At 61.7% G+C, this 16,881-nt stretch overlaps 4 protein-coding genes across 5 annotated transcripts; 2 read left to right on the top strand and 2 right to left on the bottom strand.

Moving 5' to 3' along the window:
• Positions 1 to 128: 128 nt before the first annotated feature.
• Positions 129 to 3,022, bottom strand: LOC117437240 (apoptosis-associated speck-like protein containing a CARD). The gene is made up of 2 exons (XM_034071024.1): positions 2,649 to 3,022; positions 129 to 2,091 (listed from the first exon to the last, which is right to left on the bottom strand). Exons 1-2 carry the CDS (start codon positions 2,950 to 2,952, stop codon positions 1,649 to 1,651), a joined length of 747 nt encoding a protein of 248 aa, XP_033926915.1. The 5' UTR covers positions 2,953 to 3,022; the 3' UTR covers positions 129 to 1,648.
• A 2,243-nt stretch (positions 3,023 to 5,265) lies between these two features.
• On the top strand, positions 5,266 to 10,739 carry ECM1 (extracellular matrix protein 1). The gene is made up of 7 exons (XM_034071330.1): positions 5,266 to 5,308; positions 6,070 to 6,141; positions 6,844 to 7,130; positions 7,771 to 8,172; positions 9,183 to 9,400; positions 10,362 to 10,446; positions 10,517 to 10,739. The coding sequence occupies exons 1-7, from the start codon at positions 5,266 to 5,268 to the stop codon at positions 10,694 to 10,696; spliced, it is 1,287 nt and encodes a 428-aa protein (XP_033927221.1). The 3' UTR covers positions 10,697 to 10,739.
• A 662-nt stretch (positions 10,740 to 11,401) lies between these two features.
• On the bottom strand, positions 11,402 to 13,330 carry RPS27 (ribosomal protein S27). The gene is made up of 4 exons (XM_034071180.1): positions 13,228 to 13,330; positions 12,527 to 12,635; positions 11,679 to 11,789; positions 11,402 to 11,511 (listed from the first exon to the last, which is right to left on the bottom strand). Exons 1-4 carry the CDS (start codon positions 13,231 to 13,233, stop codon positions 11,483 to 11,485), a joined length of 255 nt encoding a protein of 84 aa, XP_033927071.1. The 5' UTR covers positions 13,234 to 13,330; the 3' UTR covers positions 11,402 to 11,482.
• A 554-nt stretch (positions 13,331 to 13,884) lies between these two features.
• JTB (jumping translocation breakpoint) lies at positions 13,885 to 16,030 on the top strand. 2 transcript variants are annotated; one of them, XM_034071354.1, is made up of 5 exons: positions 13,885 to 14,041; positions 14,306 to 14,346; positions 14,424 to 14,506; positions 15,440 to 15,519; positions 15,702 to 16,030. In XM_034071354.1, exons 1-5 carry the CDS (start codon positions 13,992 to 13,994, stop codon positions 15,856 to 15,858), a joined length of 411 nt encoding a protein of 136 aa, XP_033927245.1. In that variant the 5' UTR covers positions 13,885 to 13,991; the 3' UTR covers positions 15,859 to 16,030. The 2 variants fall into 2 exon arrangements, with proteins under 2 accessions (XP_033927245.1, XP_033927246.1); XM_034071355.1 differs by having other exon boundaries at positions 15,443 to 15,519.
• The last annotated feature ends 851 nt before the right edge of the window (positions 16,031 to 16,881 follow it).

The raw sequence follows: 16,881 nt of genomic DNA on the forward strand, positions 1-16,881 counted from the left end.
GGGTGAAATTAATGGGACATAAACAGTACAGGGGTAATAGGAAGTACCCATTCAGATGGTGTGTGCCTTGCTGAGGGTTGTGGTTATGGACCCACTCTTCCAAAGTCTCCCAGAACTGACCAGAATCATAAAGTCTCCATAGGATTTACTGAATCTCACACAAATGAAGTGGTTGTGGTTGTGTCTTATGCACAGAACATTCATTGGATAGGATGTTTCTGGGGTAGGTGAGGAAGAAGAACTAAACCTAAACCTAACCCTAACCACGACACCAGCTAACAGAGGGAACAAACCCCATCCCAACACTGCAATCACACCTCACTCTGTGGGCCCTGTGGATAGAACTAGAATGTTCCATTGCTCTCAGGTGCCCCCTTAAGGCACTGAGGTCATTAGGAAGCCTTAATGACCCTAAACAGCCTCACCTGTGCACTAGACCACACCCAGGAGCCCTATTTAAACCCAGCTCTGAGCCTAAGCTCCTTCTTAGAGCTTTGCTGGCGGAATGCTGTTTTCAGCCCTGTCCCTGCCTGTGAAGATTCTTAGTCTGGACTTTAGCCTGGCTTGATCTTCTCTATGATTATAGAGCAGCTTGGCAATTGCTGGACCTGATGGTGACTTGTGGACTGGATTGTTGCTTGTTCTCAAGCCTGATAGACTCCAGGCTGGGCTTGGCTGCTGCTGGACCTTCTCTTCTTGGGTACCTTAAACTCGGGCCTAGGCTGGCAGAGGTCTCCTCTCCTGCTGTGGGAGCCCAGAGGTGGCCTGGTCTGCTCTTGTTCCAAGTGCCATGAAGTGCTGCCCCACAAGTACCACTGCAAGGCAAAGTATGTGGGGCTGGTGTGCCCTATATGTGTGATTGGTGTGCCCTATATGTGTGATTGGTGTGCCCTATATGTGTGATTGGTGTGCCCTATATGTGTGATTGGACTCGGAAATGGCTTTTAATTGCAATGTTTCATATGGAGCTTGTGGGGGGAGTCTTGCTGAGCCTGACACAGGTCCCAGTTTGACTGAGTTAACTGGTTAACTGGAGAGACATGGGAAGATGTACATGGAAAGAGAGTAAGAGGCTTCTGAAACAGGAGGTGGAGAAAGAGAACTGCATTCAAACCCCATTACCAGGAGCTTAGGCAGCCTCAAGCATCTGTAATGCAGCTAAACCAAGGTCAGTGTTGAGCCTTACTACTGGTACTGATAAGACTTCACTGTTTAAAGCAGTAGCTGAACATGTTTAAGTGTTTCTATTTGCAAACATAACTTCTATTGATGGGTCTCAAATGCATTTGGAAGCTGGTTTGTGTGTTTGCTCTAGGGCTCCTCAGGGTTGCTACAACTACCAGGTGCTACAAGCCCTTCAGAATCAGACTAAGTAGGAGCTGCAAGGATATTAAAAGCTTGTTTCCCACTTTAAATCACACATTGGATTGAATTGGAACTAAAATAGAGGGAATTTTTTGGACGCAAACCTGTGGGCCAGGGGCGAAGAGTGAGGGGCAGGATGGGGGTACCCAAAGGGTCTTATAGGAATGGGGTTATCCAAGGAGTCCTATAGGGATGAGGTTATCCAAGGAGTCCTATAGGGATGAGGTTATCCAATGGCTCCCATGGGGATGGGGGTACCGAATGGCTCCCCTGGCCCCCCAGCTCAGCGCAGCCCCAGCTCCCTCCCCAGGCAGGGCTGCAGCTCCCGCAGAGCCCTCAGGAAGCATCCGCAGCCTCCGCGGCCCCATCCCGGAGCCGTGTCCAGGAGCCGCCGCATCCGCTCCTGTGGGGTGGCCCCGGCAGTGATGGCGGCCGCGGCCTCGGCCCCCAGCGCTCCCGACGCCTGCAGCCGGTCCAGGAGCGGCCCCACAACCAGCACCCCCTGAACCAGCGCCGAGCGGTGCCGCAGCAGGAACCGCGCCAAGGCCGCCTCTGTGACGTCATCTGTGACGTCATCAGTGACATCATCAGTGATGTCATCTGTGATGTCACACGTGATGTCCTCTGTGATGTCACCAGTGACGTCATCTGTGATGTCACACGTGATGTCCTCTGTGATGTCACCAGTGACGTCATCTGTGATGTCATCCGATGGGCAGGGAGGGGCTGCGGAGGGGGTGAGGGGATGCTGTCCAATGAGGGCGCGCGGCACTGGGACACGGGGTGATGATACTGACACAGTGCATCCCAGTGCGGCACATCCCAACACATCCCAATACATCCCAATACATCCCAATACATCCATGCTATCCTATCCCAACACATCTAAACACATCCATCCCATCCCAACACGTCCATCCCATCATATCCATCCCATCCCAATACATCCATCCCAATCCAACATGTCCATCCCATCCCAATACATCCATCTCAACATATCCATCCCATCCCAATACATCCATCCCATCCCAACATGTCCATCCCATCCCAATACATCCATCCCAACGCATCCATCCCATCCCAATACATCCATCCCATCCCAATACATCCATCCCAACGCATCCATCCCATCCAAACACATCCATCCCATCTCAACCGATCCCATCCCATCCCAACACATCCCAACCCACCCATCCTACCCCAACCCTTCCCATCCATCCCATCCCAACACATCTATCCCATCCCAACCCATCCCATCTCATCCCATCCCACCCCTCTCTCACCACCCCCCAGCAGCCGCTCAGCCAGGTCCCTCCTCTGGATGCTCCTCAGCGCTGCCCCCGTCACCATCACCCCATAGCTCTCCCCATAGTGCCCCAGGATGAGGTGGGTGAGGTCGAGCGCGTCGGCAGCCTCCATGCGGCCGTGGGGCAGGGTCCGGTACCCGGCGCCCACCGGGCCCCGGTTCAGAGCTGCCTTCAGGTGCCGCAGCTCCAGCACCGACAGCTCCTCCAGCGCCCGCAGGATGCGGCCCCAGCCCCCGGCTATGGGGGCAGCCCCACGAGCATCGCGGCTGCCGGAGGCCATGGGGCAGGAAGGAAATGGGGGGGATGGGAGGGGAAATGTGGGGCCCAGTGAGGCATTGGTGATGGTGGGGGGGGAGGGGCAATGGGGCGGGGATGGGGGATCCTGTCTGCAATGGGGCAGGGATGGGGGATCCCGTCCTCAATGGGGCAGGGATGGGGGATCCTGTCTGCAATGGGGCAGGGATGGGGGATCCTGTTTGCAATGGGGCAGGGATGGGGGCTCCTGTCTGCAGTGGGGCAGGGAGGGGGGATCCTGTTTGCAATGGGGCAGGGATGGGGGATCCTGTTTGCAATGGGGCAGGGATGGGGGATCCCGTCTGCAATGGGGCAGGGATGGGGGATCCTGTTTGCAATGGGGCAGGGAAGGGGGCTCCTGTCTGCAGTGGGGCAGGGATGGGGGATCCTGTTTGCAATGGGGCAGGGATGGGGGATCCTGTTTGCAATGGGGCAGGGATGGGGGATCCCGTCTGCAATGGGGCAGGGATGGGGGATCCTGTTTGCAATGGGGCAGGGATGGGGGATCCCGTCCTCAATGGGGCAGGGATGGGGGATCCTGTCTGCAATGGGGCAGGGATGGGGGATCCTGTTTGCAATGGGGCAGGGATGGGGGATCCTGTTTGCAATGGGGCAGGGATGGGGGATCCCGTCTGCAATGGGGCAGGGATGGGGGATCCTGTTTGCAATGGGGCAGGGATGGGGGCTCCTGTTTGCAATGGGGCAGGGATGGGGGATCCCGTCTGCAATGGGGCAGGGATGGGGGATCCTGTCTGCAATGGGGCAGGGATGGGGGATCCTGTTTGCAATGGGGCAGGGATGGGGGATCCTGTTTGCAATGGGGCAGGGATGGGGGCTCCCGTCCTCAATGAGGCACCTCGCTCCAAAACAGCCGCGCCCCACTCCTAATATGGGCATGGCTCCGCCCACATCTCCTTGCGTGGCTCTGGCCCCGCCCCCTCCACCGCCCCGGGTCCTAGTGCCCGGCCTAGTGCTCGTCCCCATGGGCTCGGGCTTAGGGGGCAGAGCGAGGGCGATCCGAGGCCCCCATGGCCTTCTATGGGTCCCATATCCCCATCGTGCCCCCCATATCCTTCCTATGGGTCCCATATCCCCATCGTGCCCCCCATATCCTTCCTATGGGTCCCATATCCCCATCGTGTCCCCCATATCCTTCCTATGGGTCCCATATCCCCATCGTGTCCCCCATATCCTTCCTATGGGTCCCATATCCCCATCGTGTCCCCCATATCCTTCCCATGGGTCCCATATCCCCATCGTGTCCCCCATATCCTTCCTATGGGCCCCATATCCCCATCGTGCCCCCCATGTCCCCATCGTGCCCCCCCATCCCAGTCTGTGCCATTGTGGGGGCTCTCCCAGCACAACTCCCACCTGAATAAGAGGGGGGGGACAGGGACCAGAGCCCCCCCCCCCCCAACCCTGGATCTGCCCATGGACCCCCCCCCGCAGCTGCATCCCTTGGGATCTCCCTGGGGTTCCCCATGACCCCCCCCACGTTGGGAATCCCTTCAGGACCCCCCAACACCTCCTTAGGGACCTGACCCCCCCTTAACCCCCCCCCGGGACCCTCTTGGTCCCCCCCCCCCCCCCCCCCTCCTTCCTGCCGGGGTTTTCCCATCGGATTCCCGGTGGGACACAAAGGGGGGGGCCCGCGGGGGGGGGGGGGGAGGGGTTACGCAAACGTGCGTCACCTTGAGCCGGCTCTTGGGCAATGCCCCCCCCCCCCCGTGCGTGGGGATGGGACCCTCCCATTGACCCCCATAAAAGGGGGGCGCTGGTGGCTCTGCCCCCCCCCAACCGATTCCATAGGGGGTTTAAGGGGGGGGGCACCAAAAGGACCCTCCCAATGGGGGTTCCCCCCCCCCGGGGCTGAATCACGGGGTGGGGCAGGGCCCAAAATGGGGCAAAACCCGCAAATCTGCGGCTGCTTCCCCTTGGGGGGGGGGGGGGGGGCACGGACGGGACCATTATGGGGGGGGGGGCAGAGGCTGCCAATGGGGGGGGGGGGGGCAGGAAGCTCCATGTTTGGGGCTGGGGGGGGGGGGCTCTGTTTTGCCCCCCCTCTTGCCCCGTGTTCCCCCCCCCCATCCCGCCCCACCCCACGTGAGGCTGTGACTCAGGCCCCGGCCCTTCATAAGCCCCATAGCGACGGCTCCTGCCCCACAGAGGCAGCTCCTGCCCCACAGAGGCAGCTCCTGCCCCATAGCGGCGGCTCCTGCCCCACAGAGGCAGCTCCTGCCCCACAGCGACGGCTCCTGCCCCACAGAGGCGGCTCCGGCCCCATAGCGCCCCCCCCATGGCTGCCTTCAGCCTCCTCCTCCTCCTCCTCGGTGCTACCGGTGAGTCCCAACCCCCCCGATTCCCTTTGGGAACTGCGGGTCCCGATCCCAGATTCCCAAACTCTGGAATCTCCCTCCCGGGTCCTCACATCCCTTAACACCCGGATCCCGTTTGGGGTCTCGATCCCGTTTGGGGCCCGGATCCCGTTTGGGGTCTCGATCCCATCCCAGCCGCTTCCCAAAGGGAATTCCCAAGTCCCCCCCCCCATTTCCGGAGCCACTTCCCTCATTCCCTGGGCTCTGTTTGTGTTCCCTTCCTGGATACGCGGATCCCCACCCCGGATGTGTGGGGCACACCCCATGGTTCCTATGGGGCACACCCCATGATCCCTATGGGGCACACCCCATAGTCCCTGTGGGGCACAAAACATGGTCCCTATAGGGCACATCCCATGGCCTCTGTGGGGCACAAAACACGGTCCCTATGGGTCACATCCCATGGTCCCTGCCCCATATCCGGGTCCCGTACCCATGCCCCACCCCCCCCCCCCCCCCGGGGCTCCTATGGGGATGGGGGGGGGTCTCCCTCATTGACCCCCGTTGTGTGTCCCCCCCGTCATTGACCCCCGTTGTGTCCCCCCCATTGACCCCCATTGTACCCCCCCCATTGACCCCCGTTGTGTGTCCCCCCCCATTGACCCCCGTTGTGTCCCCCCCCCCATTGACCCCCGTTGTGTCCCCCCCCCACTGACCCCCGTTGTGTCCCCCCCATTGTGTCCCCCCCCATTGACCCCCGTTGTGTGTCCCCCCCCCGGTGGCAGTGGTGGCACTGGAGCCCCCCCCGGAGCTGGTGCAGGAGAGCCTGGAGCTGGAGCCCCCCCCCATCCAACAGCGTGAGCAGGGAACGGGAATGGGGACATGGATACAGGGAATGGGATGGGACATGGATACAGGGAACCCTTGGAATGGGGACATGGATACAGGGAATGGGATGGGACATGGATACAGGGAATGGGATGAGGACAGGGATACAGGGAATGGGATGGGGACATGGATACAGGGAACACCTTGGGATGGGGACATGGATACAGGGAATGGGATGGGGACAGGGATACAGGGAATGGGATCAGGACATGGATACAGGGAATGGGATCAGGACATGGATACAGGGAATGGGATGGGACATGGATACAGGGAATGGGATGGGGACATGGATACAGGGAACACCTTGGGATGGGGACATGGATACAGGGAATGGGATGAGGACATGGATACAGGGAATGGGATGGGGACATGGATACAGGGAACACCTTGGGATGGGGACATGGATACAGGGAATGGGATGGGGACAGGGATACAGGGAATGGGATCAGGACATGGATACAGGGAATGGGATCAGGACATGGATACAGGGAATGGGATGGGACATGGATACAGGGAATGGGATGGGGACATGGATACAGGGAACACCTTGGGATGGGGACATGGATACAGGGAATGGGATGAGGACATGGATACAGGGAACCCGTTGGGATGGGGACATGGATACAGGGAATGGGATCAGGACATGGATACAGGATCCCCTCCCCCCCCAGTGCTCCTGGATCTGGACCCCGCCCCTCCCCCCTCCGCCGCCTCCGCCACGTTCTCCCCGTGGGGTCCCCGCTCGGTTCCCGGGTTCCCCCCCCCGTGGCCGGAGGTCGCGGCCGTGACCCGGATGTGTCGGGAGCGCGCGCAGGCCCCGCCCCCCCCCGCGGCCCCGCCCCTCCCCCCCAGCTCCTTCGGGCACCTCCGGCGCCAGGCGGCGGCGCTGAGCGCGCTCCCGACGCGCATGGTCACGTGCTGCGGGCGCGCGGACCCCGTGCGCTGCGCCAGGCGGCAGGTGAGGGGGGGGCGGGGCTTAGGGAACGGGGCAGGGCTTCGGGAACGGGGCGTGGCTTCGGGAATGGGGGGCGTGGCTTAGGGAACGGGGCGTGGCTTAGGGAACGGGGCGTGGCTTCGGGAATGGGGGCGGGGCTTAGGGAACGGGGCGTGGCTTCGGGAATGGGGGCGGGGCTTAGGGAACGGGGCGGGGCTAAGGGAACGGGGTGGCGCTTAGGGAACGGGGCGGGGCTTCGGGAATGGGGGCGGAGCTTCGAGAACGGGGCGGGGCTTCGGGAATGGGGCGGGGCTTAGGGAACGGGGCGGGGCTTCGGTAACGGGAAGGAGGGGGATGTCTGGTACTGGTGGGGGTGGTTCCGGTACCGGGGGGCATGTCCGGTACCGTCGGTGGTGATTCCGGTACCGGAGGGTTTGTGTCTGGTACCGGGGGTTGGTTCCGATACCGGGGGTGGGGGGTGTCCGGTACCGGGATTGTGTCCGGTACCCGGGGGGGTGTGTTCGGTACCGAGTGGTGGTTCCGCTACCGGGGGTGGTGGTTCTGGTACCGGTAATGGGGGGTGTCCAATACCGGGGTGGGATGGTTCCGGTACCGTGGGGGGGTGGTTCCGGTACCGGATTCCTGACCCCCCCCCCCCCCGCAGTGGTCCTCGGTGCTGGACTCGTTCTGCTCGGAGGAGTTCTCGGTGAAGACTCGGCCGTTCTCGTGCTGCCGCCGCCGGGGGGCGCAGCGGAGCCGCTGCTTCCGTGACGCGGCCGCCGAGGCCGCTGCGGAGCTGCCGGTACCGGAGGTCCCGTTCCCCCCCGGGGAGCCCACGGCCGACAACGTGGGGAACATCTGCGGGCTGCGGGGGCTGCGGCCCGGACCTACCGGTAACATCGGTACCACCAGTACCATCGGTACAACCGGTACCACCGGTACAACCGGTACCACCGGTAACACCGGTACAAGCAGGGCCCTCGACCGCTTCCATCTGCGCCTCGAGAGGGAGTTCGGGAGCTGCTGCCGCAACCGCAACCGGAGCCTGGAGTGCGCACATGAGGCGGTGAGGGGGGGATGGGGATGGGGGATGGAATGGGGGTGGAATGGGGCTGGAGCGCACAAGGGATGCGAGATGGGGATGCTCTGGTACCCAGGTGTGGGGATGCAGGAGCGCACAAGGGATGCGGGATGGGGATGCTCTGGTACCCAGGTGTGGGGATGCTGGAGCGCACAAGGGATGCGGGATGGGGATGCTCTAGTACCTGATCTGGGGATGCAGAAGCACACAGGGGATGTGGGAGTGCACACAGAGGGATGCGGGTACCCTGGTACCCGGGTTTGGGGTGCAGGTGCCCTGGTACCCGGGTGCAGGGATGCAGGAGCACACACAGGGATGCAGGAGCACACACAGGGATGCAGGAGCCCACAGGGATGTGGGTGTGGGTTCGGGATGGGGGTGCCCTGGTACCCGGGTTTGGGATGCAGGAGCACACACAGGGATGCAGGAGCGCACAGGGATGTGGGATGCGGGTACCCTGGTACCCGGATGTGGGGATGCAGGAGCACACACAGGGATGCAGGAGCACACACAGGGATGCAGGAGCGCACAGGGATGTGGGATGCGGGTACCCTGGTACCCGGGTGCAGGGATGCAGGAGCACACACAAGGATGCAGGAGCGCACAGGGATGCAGGATGCGGGTACCCTGGTACCTGGATGCGGGGATGCAGGAGCACACAGGGATGCAGGAGCACACAGGGATGTGGGTTTGGGATGCAGGTGCCCTGGTACCCGGGTGCAGGGATGCAGGAGCACACACACGGATGCAGGAGCCCACAGGGATGCAGGAGCGCACAGGGATGCAGGATGCAGGTGCCCTGGTACCCGGATGTGGGGATGCAGGAGCACACACGGATGCAGGATGCGGGTGCCCTGGTACCCGGGTTTGGGATGCAGGAGCCCACAGGGATGTGGGTTCGGGTTGGGGGCTCTGCAGGGATCCTGGAGTCCCCAGTTCGGGGCTGGAGGCTCCGGTGGCTCCGGTGGCCTCCAGGCTGACCCTGGTTCCCCCAGTGGCGCTCGGGGCTGGAGCGGCTGTGCCAGGAGGAGGCAGCTCAGGGGCTGCGGCCTCGGCTCTGCTGTGAGGCCTCAGGCCTCGCTCGGATCAGCTGCTTCGCGGCTGCGGCACCAGCTCCGCGCTACGACCGGGAGCTGCACAACGTGAGCCTGGGCCAGGCTGGGCCTGAACTGCTGCGGGTGCTCTGCGGCCCTGCCAGGCTGCTCAGCAGGAGGTGGGTAATGGGGCAAGGGGGGCAATGGGGAACCCGTCCCATTGGAGACCTCATCCCATTGGTGACCCGATCCCACTGGGGACCCCATCCCATTGGGGACCTCATCCCTTTGGGGACCTCATCCCATTGGGGACCTCATCCCTTTGGGGACCTCATCCCATTGGGGACCTCATCCCTTTGGGGACCTCATCCCATTGGGGACCTCATCCCTTTGGGGACCCCATAGGGGGCATTGGGGACCCCATCCCATTGGGGACCTCATCCCATTGGGGGCTTCATCCCATTGGGGACCTCATCGCTTTGGGGACCTCATCCCATTGGGGACCCCATCCCATTAGTGACCTCATCCCATTGGTGACCTCATCCCATTGGTGACCCCATCCCATTGGGGAACTCATCCCATTGGGGACCCCATCCCTGCCCCTATCCCAACACTGCCCCCATCCCTGCACCCCGTATCCCACCCCTGCCTCCCTATCCCATCCCTGTTCCCATATCCCATCCATTCCCATATCCCATCCATTCCCATATCCCATCCATGTTCCCATATCCCATCCCTGTTCCCATATCCCATCCCTGTTCCCATATCCCATCCATGTTCCCATATCCCATCCACGTTCCCATATCCCATCCCTGTTCCCATATCCCATCCGTTCCCATATCCCATCCCTGTTCCCATATCCCATCCCTGTTCCCATATCCCATCCATTCCCATATCCCATCCCTGTTCCCATATCCCATCCCTGTTCCCATATCCCATCCGTTCCCATATCCCATCCCTGTTCCCATATCCCATCCATTCCCATATCCCATCCATGTTCCCATATCCCATCCATGTTCCCATATCCCATCCATGTTCCCATATCCCATCCCTGTTCCCATATCCCATCCATGTTCCCATATCCCATCGGTTCCCATATCCCATCCGTTCCCATATCCCACCCCTATTCCCACCCCACAGACGCCCAATCCCAGAGCTCCTCGGTGCCATCACCTCCTGCTGCCCACGGCACCCTCAGGAGCAGCGCGCATGCGCTGACGAGCAGGTTTGTACCCCTATGATCCCCCCCTCTCCCCTATCCCCCCCCCCCGCACTCACAATGGTTCCTCCCGCAGCTCGGCCGCACCATCGCCTCCCTGTGCAGCGCGCGGGGGGGCGGGGCCTGGAAGGACCCACTGCGCTGCTGCGCGGGGGGGGACGCGGCCGAACGGCGCCGCTGCTTTAACTCCGCCTACCTGCAGCGGGTGCTCATGGGGCTGGCGCTGCCCCCCCCGGCGCCGGGGCACGAGGAGTGACCCCAACCCCCCCCCCCCAAGGCAATAAAGGTGCTGCCCCACATCTGCATGTGTGTCTATGGGGGGTATGGGGGTCAATGTGTCCCTATAGGGTGTATGGGGGTCCCTGTGCATCAGGGTCCCTATAGGGTGTATGGGGGTCCCTGTGCATCAGGGTCCCTATGGGGTGTATGGGGGTCCCTGTGCAGCAAGGCCCCTATGGGGTGTATGGGGGTCCCTGTGCATCAGGGTCCCTATGGGGTGTATGGGGGTCCCTGTGCATTAGGGTCCCTATGGGGTGTATGGGGGTCCCTGTGCAGCAAGGCCCCTATGGGGTGTATGGGGGTGTCCCTGTGCATCAGGGTCCCTATGGGGTGTATGGGGGTCTCTGTACCCCACATCATCCCAGATTATCCCCATGTCCTCCATGGTATTCCCATGTTCCCAAACCCATTCACACCTCCCTCCATCAACTATGGTGTCCCCTCCCCCAGTGTCCCTATGGGGTCCCCACATCCCCCCTGGGGGTGTTGGGTTCACCCAACGTGGCCTCCCCCATCCCCAACATGGATGCTCCTGTATCCCATCCCCATCCCATGGCTCCATCCCCACCTCCCATGTGGGGCTGAGAACCAGCATTCCCAATGGGATCATTCCCATCCCATCGGGACCATTCCAATCCCAACGGGATCATTCCCGTTCCCAAAGGAATCATTCCCATTCCCAGCCGTTTATCCCTATTTTATCCAAAATTTATTGGGATGTTCCTCATCCCAGCGCCGATCCCACGGGAGCCGCATCCATCCCTTAGTGCTGCTTCCTCCGGAAGGAACAGCCTGGGGGGGGGAGGGAATCACCGGGAATGCCGCTGGAATTCCACCATTCCCGGCCCCATTCCCGGCCCCATTCCCGGCCCCATTCCCATCCCCATTCCCATCCCCATTCCCAGCCCCATTCCCAGCCCCATTCCCAGCCCCATTCCCAGCCCCATTCCCATCCTTACCTTCCGTGAGCCTTGCTTTGCCCCCCGTGGGCTGGCACAGGACTGTGGAGCAGCCCACGCAGAGCACAACGGTCTGGGCATGGCTGAACACGGTGGTGATCTTGTAGCAGCCTGCGGGGATGGGATACAGGGATATAGCGGGATACACTGGGATATACTGGGAATACACTGGGATATAGTGGGATACACTGGGATATACTGGGAATACACAGGGATATAGCGGGATACAGTGGGAATACACTGAGATATAGCGGGATACACTGGGATATAGTGGGATACACTGGGATATACTGGGAATACACAGGGATATAGCGGGATACAGTGGGATATACTGGGAATACACAGGGATATAGTGGGATACACTGGGATATACTGGGAATACACCAGGAATACATCGGGATATACCAGGATACACTGAGAATACCAGGATACAGTAGGATATACCGGGAATACACTGGGATATACTGGGATATACCGGGAATATCGGGCACACAAGATATACCGGAAGACACCGGGATATACTGGGAATACATTGGAATATACCGGGAATAGTGAGAATAACGGGATACATTGGGATACACCAGCAATACACTAAATATACTGGGATACACTGGGATATACCAGGATACACCAGGAATACCAGGATATACTGGAAATACACCAAATACACGGGGATATACCGTTATATGCTAGGAATACACCGGGATACACTGGGATACACCAGAATACATCGGGATACACCAGAATACACCGGGATACACCGGGAATGACACCGGGAATGACCCCGGGATCCACCGGGAATGACCCCGGGATACACCGGGATCTACCGGACCCCTCCCCCCCCTCACCGGGACACTTGACGTCCATGAAGTAGGAGTTCGGGCTCTGCACGAGTCTCTTCTTCTTGTGTCTCCTCTTCTCCTCCTCGGGCGCCGGATGCAGCAGGTCCTTGGCGAGCTGCGGACACGGCCTCAGACCGCCGCCATCTTGGGCACCGGGAGACCCCCCCCCCCATCCCCGGTGACCCCCCACGGTGACCCCCCCGGTGCCCTCCGGTGACCCCCGTGACCCCCCGGTGCCCTCCGGTGACCCCCCCGGTGCTCACGCGGCCCTCAGCACCGCCGCCATCTTGGTCACCGACGGACCCCTCCCATCCCCGGTGCCCCCCACGTGCCCCTCCGGTGACCCCCGTGACCCCCCCGGTGCTCACGCGGCCCTCAGCACCGCCGCCATCTTGGGCACCGGACGAACCCACCCGGACCCCCCTTAACGGGAACCGGGACCCGTTCCCCCCCCATCCCCATTCCTGGTGCCCCTCAGTGCCCTCCGGTGACCCCCGTGCCCCCCCCGGTGACCCCCGTGCCCCCCCGGTGACCCCCGTGTGCCCCCCCCGGTGCTCATGCGCTCCCTCAGCGCCGCCGCCATCTTGGGCACGGACGAACCGACCCGGACGCCGCCCCCCATCCCATCCCCATCCCCGGTGACCCCCGGTGCCCCCTGATGCCCCCCCGGTGACCCCCGTGACCCCCCGGTGCCCCCCGGTGCTCACGGGCATGGCGGCGAGCAGCTGAGCCGCGGCCGGAAAGGGAGCGCAAGGGAGGGGGGAGGGGCCAAGGCACGAACGGGGCTTCCTGCAGGGGCGGAAGTGGGGCGGGGCCTGCGTGGGCGGCGCCATCTTGGGGATGATGGGGGCGGCCATGTTGCGGATGGTGAATGGGGGCGGCCATGTTGGGGGTGGTGAATGGGGGCGGCCATGTTGGGGATGGTGAATGGGGGCGGCCATGTTGGGGATGGTGAATGGGGGCGGCCATGTTGGGGGTGGGATGGGAGCAGGAGCTTCCGGGATGCATGGAATGGGATGGGGGGAGCACAGAGCGCACCGGAAGGGACCATGTATCCCGGCATTCCCAGCGCTGCCAGCCCCACCGGTTCCATGATCCTGTTCCATTCCATGAGCCCGGAAGCACCGGGAAGGGGGGGGGGAAACAAACCCGGTTCTTATCCCCCCCCCCCAACGTGGGATGGGCCCGGCGGTGGGAACGAGCCACGCCCACTCAGCCAAAGCCACGCCCCCTTTAACAGACACCTCCTTTATATGTAGGTCACGTCCCATGAGTGACGTCATCACTAAAAGCCACACCCCATTGGCTGGAAACCATTCCCCATAAGCCACGCCTCTTTCGGCATCAGGCCACGCCTCCCGTGTGACGTCATCACGCACAAGCCCCGCCCGCCGCGCTCAGTGCGCCAAGATGGCGGCGGCGCCGCCGGAGGCCCCGTCCCGGCTCCGCTGCGTCCGGTAGCGCCGCCGGGATGGGTCACGTGATCTGCGCGGGGCTGGCGCTGCTGCTCTGCGGCATCAGGTGGGGACCGGAACCGGAGAGCGGGGACCGGAAACCGGGGAGTGGGGACCGGAAAACGGGGACCGGAACCGGAACTGAGGAACCGGGGAGGGGAGACCGGACCCGGGGACCGGAAACCGGAACTGGGGAACGGGAACCGGGCAGCTGGGACCGGAACCGGAACTAGGGAGCGGAACCGGGGACCGGAACCGGAGAACGGGGACCGGAAGCGGGTTCCGGGGCCTCACTTCCGGCGCGGCCTTCACCGCCTCTCTGCTCCCACAGCCCCGCGGCGGCCATGGCGGCGGGGGACGAGCGGCGCTCGGGTGAGCGGAACCGGAACCAGGGGGTTGGGGCTGGGACCGGAACCGGAAGCGGTGCTGACCCCTCCCGTTCCCCGCAGCGAGCCCCGTGTCCGCCGCGTGTTGGAGGGTGGAGGAGTTCGTGGTGGCTCAAGAGTGTTCGGCTTGTACCGGGTTCCAGATGGTGACTGACCCATAGACTGCCCCATAGCCTGCCCCATAGACTGACCCATAGACTGACCCATAGACTGACCCATAGACTGACCCATAGACTGCCCCATAGACTGCCCCATAGACTGCCCCATAGACTGCCCCATAGACTGACCCATAGACTGACCCATAGACTGACCCATAGACTGACCCATAGACTGACCCATAGACTGACTCATAGACTGACCCATAGACTGACCCATAGACTGACCCATAGACTGACTCATAGCCTGCCCCATAGACTGACCCATAGACTGACCCATAGACTGACCCATAGACTGACCCACAGCACTGCCCCATAGACTGACCCATAGACTGACTCATAGCCTGCCCCATAGACTGACCCATAGACTGCCCCATAGACTGCCCCATAGACTGACCCATAGACTGACCCATAGACTGACCCATAGCAGTGCCCCATAGACTGACCCATAGCACTGCCCCATAGACTGCCCCATAGACTGCCCCATAGACTGACCCATAGACTGACCCATAGACTGCCCCATAGACTGACCCATAGACTGACCCATAACCTGCCCCATAGACTGACCCATAAACTGACCCATAGCACTGATCCATATCATCAACCCATGGCCTGCCCCATAGGCTGCCCCATAGCATCAATCCATAGCCCTGCCCCATAGCTTCAACCCATAGCTTTGCCCCATAGCATCAACCCATAGTACTGCCACATAGCCCTGCCCCATAGCCCTGTTCCATAGTGCTGCCCCATAGCACCTCATACTGCTGCCCCATAGCCTGCCCTATAATCCTGCCACATAGCACTGTCCCATAGCCCTGCCCCATAGCATCAACCGATAGCGTGCCCCATAGCCCTGCCCCATAGCCCTGCCCCATAGCACCCCATAGCCTGCCCCATATCCCCAATGCCCCCTCTCCACTGCAGAAGACGGTGCCTGAGTGCAGCCCCACCGGCTTCGTGGAGCAAATCAACTGCGCCGGCTCCAAGAGGGCCGAGTTCAAGAGGTGGGGACCGGGGTTTGGGGGGGGGTGGGGTGGCATTCCCATCCCCATTCCCATCCCCATCCCACCCCCATTCCCCCCCATTCCCATCCCCATTCCCCCCCATTCCCATCCCCATCCCACCCCCATTCCCATCCCCATCCCACCCCCATTCCCATTCCCATCCCATCCCCTTCCCTCTGCAGCTGCCGTTCGGCTCTCCAGGACTCTCGCTCCTTCTGGCACTTCGTGGGCTCCTCTCTGGCTCTGGCAGCCGGAGCCTCCATCCTGGTGCTCTGGCGCCAGCGGCTGCTGGACAGGAAGGCTCTGGAGAAGGTGCGCAAGCAAATGGAGTCCATCTGACGGCATCCGGAGCAGCCAATGGGATCGGGAGCAGCCAATGGGATCAGGAGCAGCCAATGGGATTGGGAGGCTCCCATTGGATTGGGAGGCTCCCATTGGATTGGGAGGATCCCATTGGATTGGGAGGATCCCGTGGGATTAGCAGCAATAAAAACCCGGAGCCCCTGGAGCAGCCCACGTGTGTTGTATGGGGGAGGGGGTTGAATCTTATCCCTGTATCCATGTGTCTTGTCCCCATATCCCTGTATCCGTGTTCCCTGTCCCAGTATCTGTATCCATGTCCCTTGTTCCTATATCCCTCTATCCATGTCTTCTGGCCTATTATCTGTGTGTCCATGTCCCATATTCCCATATCCCTGAATCCATGTCTCCTGTTGTGGTATTCATGTTCCCTGTACCCATATCCCTGTATCCACGTTTCCATACACCATATCCCCTGTCCTGGTATCCCTGTATCCATGTCCCTTGTTCCCATATCCCTGTATCCATGTCCCTTGTTCCCATATCCCCGTATCCATGTCCCCTGTTGGAGCTCCCATGCTCCCCATCAGCTCCATCCCTGCAGAGCCAGGCTCTCCCATTCCCAGCACTGGGAACACTGGGATGAGCAGCACCGGGAAGGGGGGGGGGGAGGATCCACCGGGAATGGTTCGGGATAGTGGAAATCCCTCCGGTAACCGGGATAACGGGAATGGGATTGCGGGAGTGGGTCACGTGTGCGCGTTCTCGTTTCCTATTGGCTGACGCCAGCGTCCTGTAGCGGGTGCCCGCGTTTCTATTGGCTGAGGCCCGTGAGGCTCCGCCCCCTAGGACCCGCGGGGGGGGAGGCTGGATCCCGGTCCTGGATCCCGGATCCCAGTTCTGGATCCCGGTCCGAGCTTCCCATCTCTGACCCTGGTCCCTGATCCCGATCCCAGCCCTATATCCTGGTCCTTCATCTCCATTCCGGTGCCTTATCCCGATCCCAGCCGGTTATCCCGGTCCTTGATCTCGATCCCAGCCCTTGATCCCGGTCCCTGATCC

Source organism: Melopsittacus undulatus, chromosome 20 (assembly GCF_012275295.1).
Source record: "Melopsittacus undulatus isolate bMelUnd1 chromosome 20, bMelUnd1.mat.Z, whole genome shotgun sequence".
NCBI classification, from domain to species: Eukaryota; Metazoa; Chordata; class Aves; order Psittaciformes; family Psittaculidae; genus Melopsittacus; species Melopsittacus undulatus.

Bases quoted from the DNA above. Each gene is read 5' to 3' on its own strand.
- LOC117437240 (XM_034071024.1), bottom strand. From the start codon at position 2,952: ATGGCCTCCGGCAGCCGCGATGCTCGTGGGGCTGCCCCCATAGCCGGG. The intron at 2,092-2,648 runs GTGAGAGAGGGG...CCCCCTCCGCAG, and splicing joins TGAGCGGCTGCTGGGGGGTG to CCCCTCCCTGCCCATCGGAT.
- ECM1 (XM_034071330.1), top strand. From the start codon at position 5,266: ATGGCTGCCTTCAGCCTCCTCCTCCTCCTCCTCGGTGCTACCG. The intron at 9,401-10,361 runs GTGGGTAATGGG...CCCACCCCACAG, and splicing joins GCCAGGCTGCTCAGCAGGAG to ACGCCCAATCCCAGAGCTCC. The intron at 10,447-10,516 runs GTTTGTACCCCT...TTCCTCCCGCAG, and splicing joins GCGCATGCGCTGACGAGCAG to CTCGGCCGCACCATCGCCTC.
- RPS27 (XM_034071180.1), bottom strand. The intron at 11,790-12,526 runs GTGAGGGGGGGG...CCATCCCCGCAG, and splicing joins CATGGACGTCAAGTGTCCCG to GCTGCTACAAGATCACCACC. The intron at 11,512-11,678 runs GTAAGGATGGGA...TCCCCCCCCCAG, and splicing joins CAAAGCAAGGCTCACGGAAG to GCTGTTCCTTCCGGAGGAAG.
- JTB (XM_034071354.1), top strand. From the start codon at position 13,992: ATGGGTCACGTGATCTGCGCGGGGCTGGCGCTGCTGCTCTGCGGCATC. The intron at 14,507-15,439 runs GTGACTGACCCA...TCTCCACTGCAG, and splicing joins CTTGTACCGGGTTCCAGATG to AAGACGGTGCCTGAGTGCAG. The intron at 15,520-15,701 runs GTGGGGACCGGG...TTCCCTCTGCAG, and splicing joins AAGAGGGCCGAGTTCAAGAG to CTGCCGTTCGGCTCTCCAGG.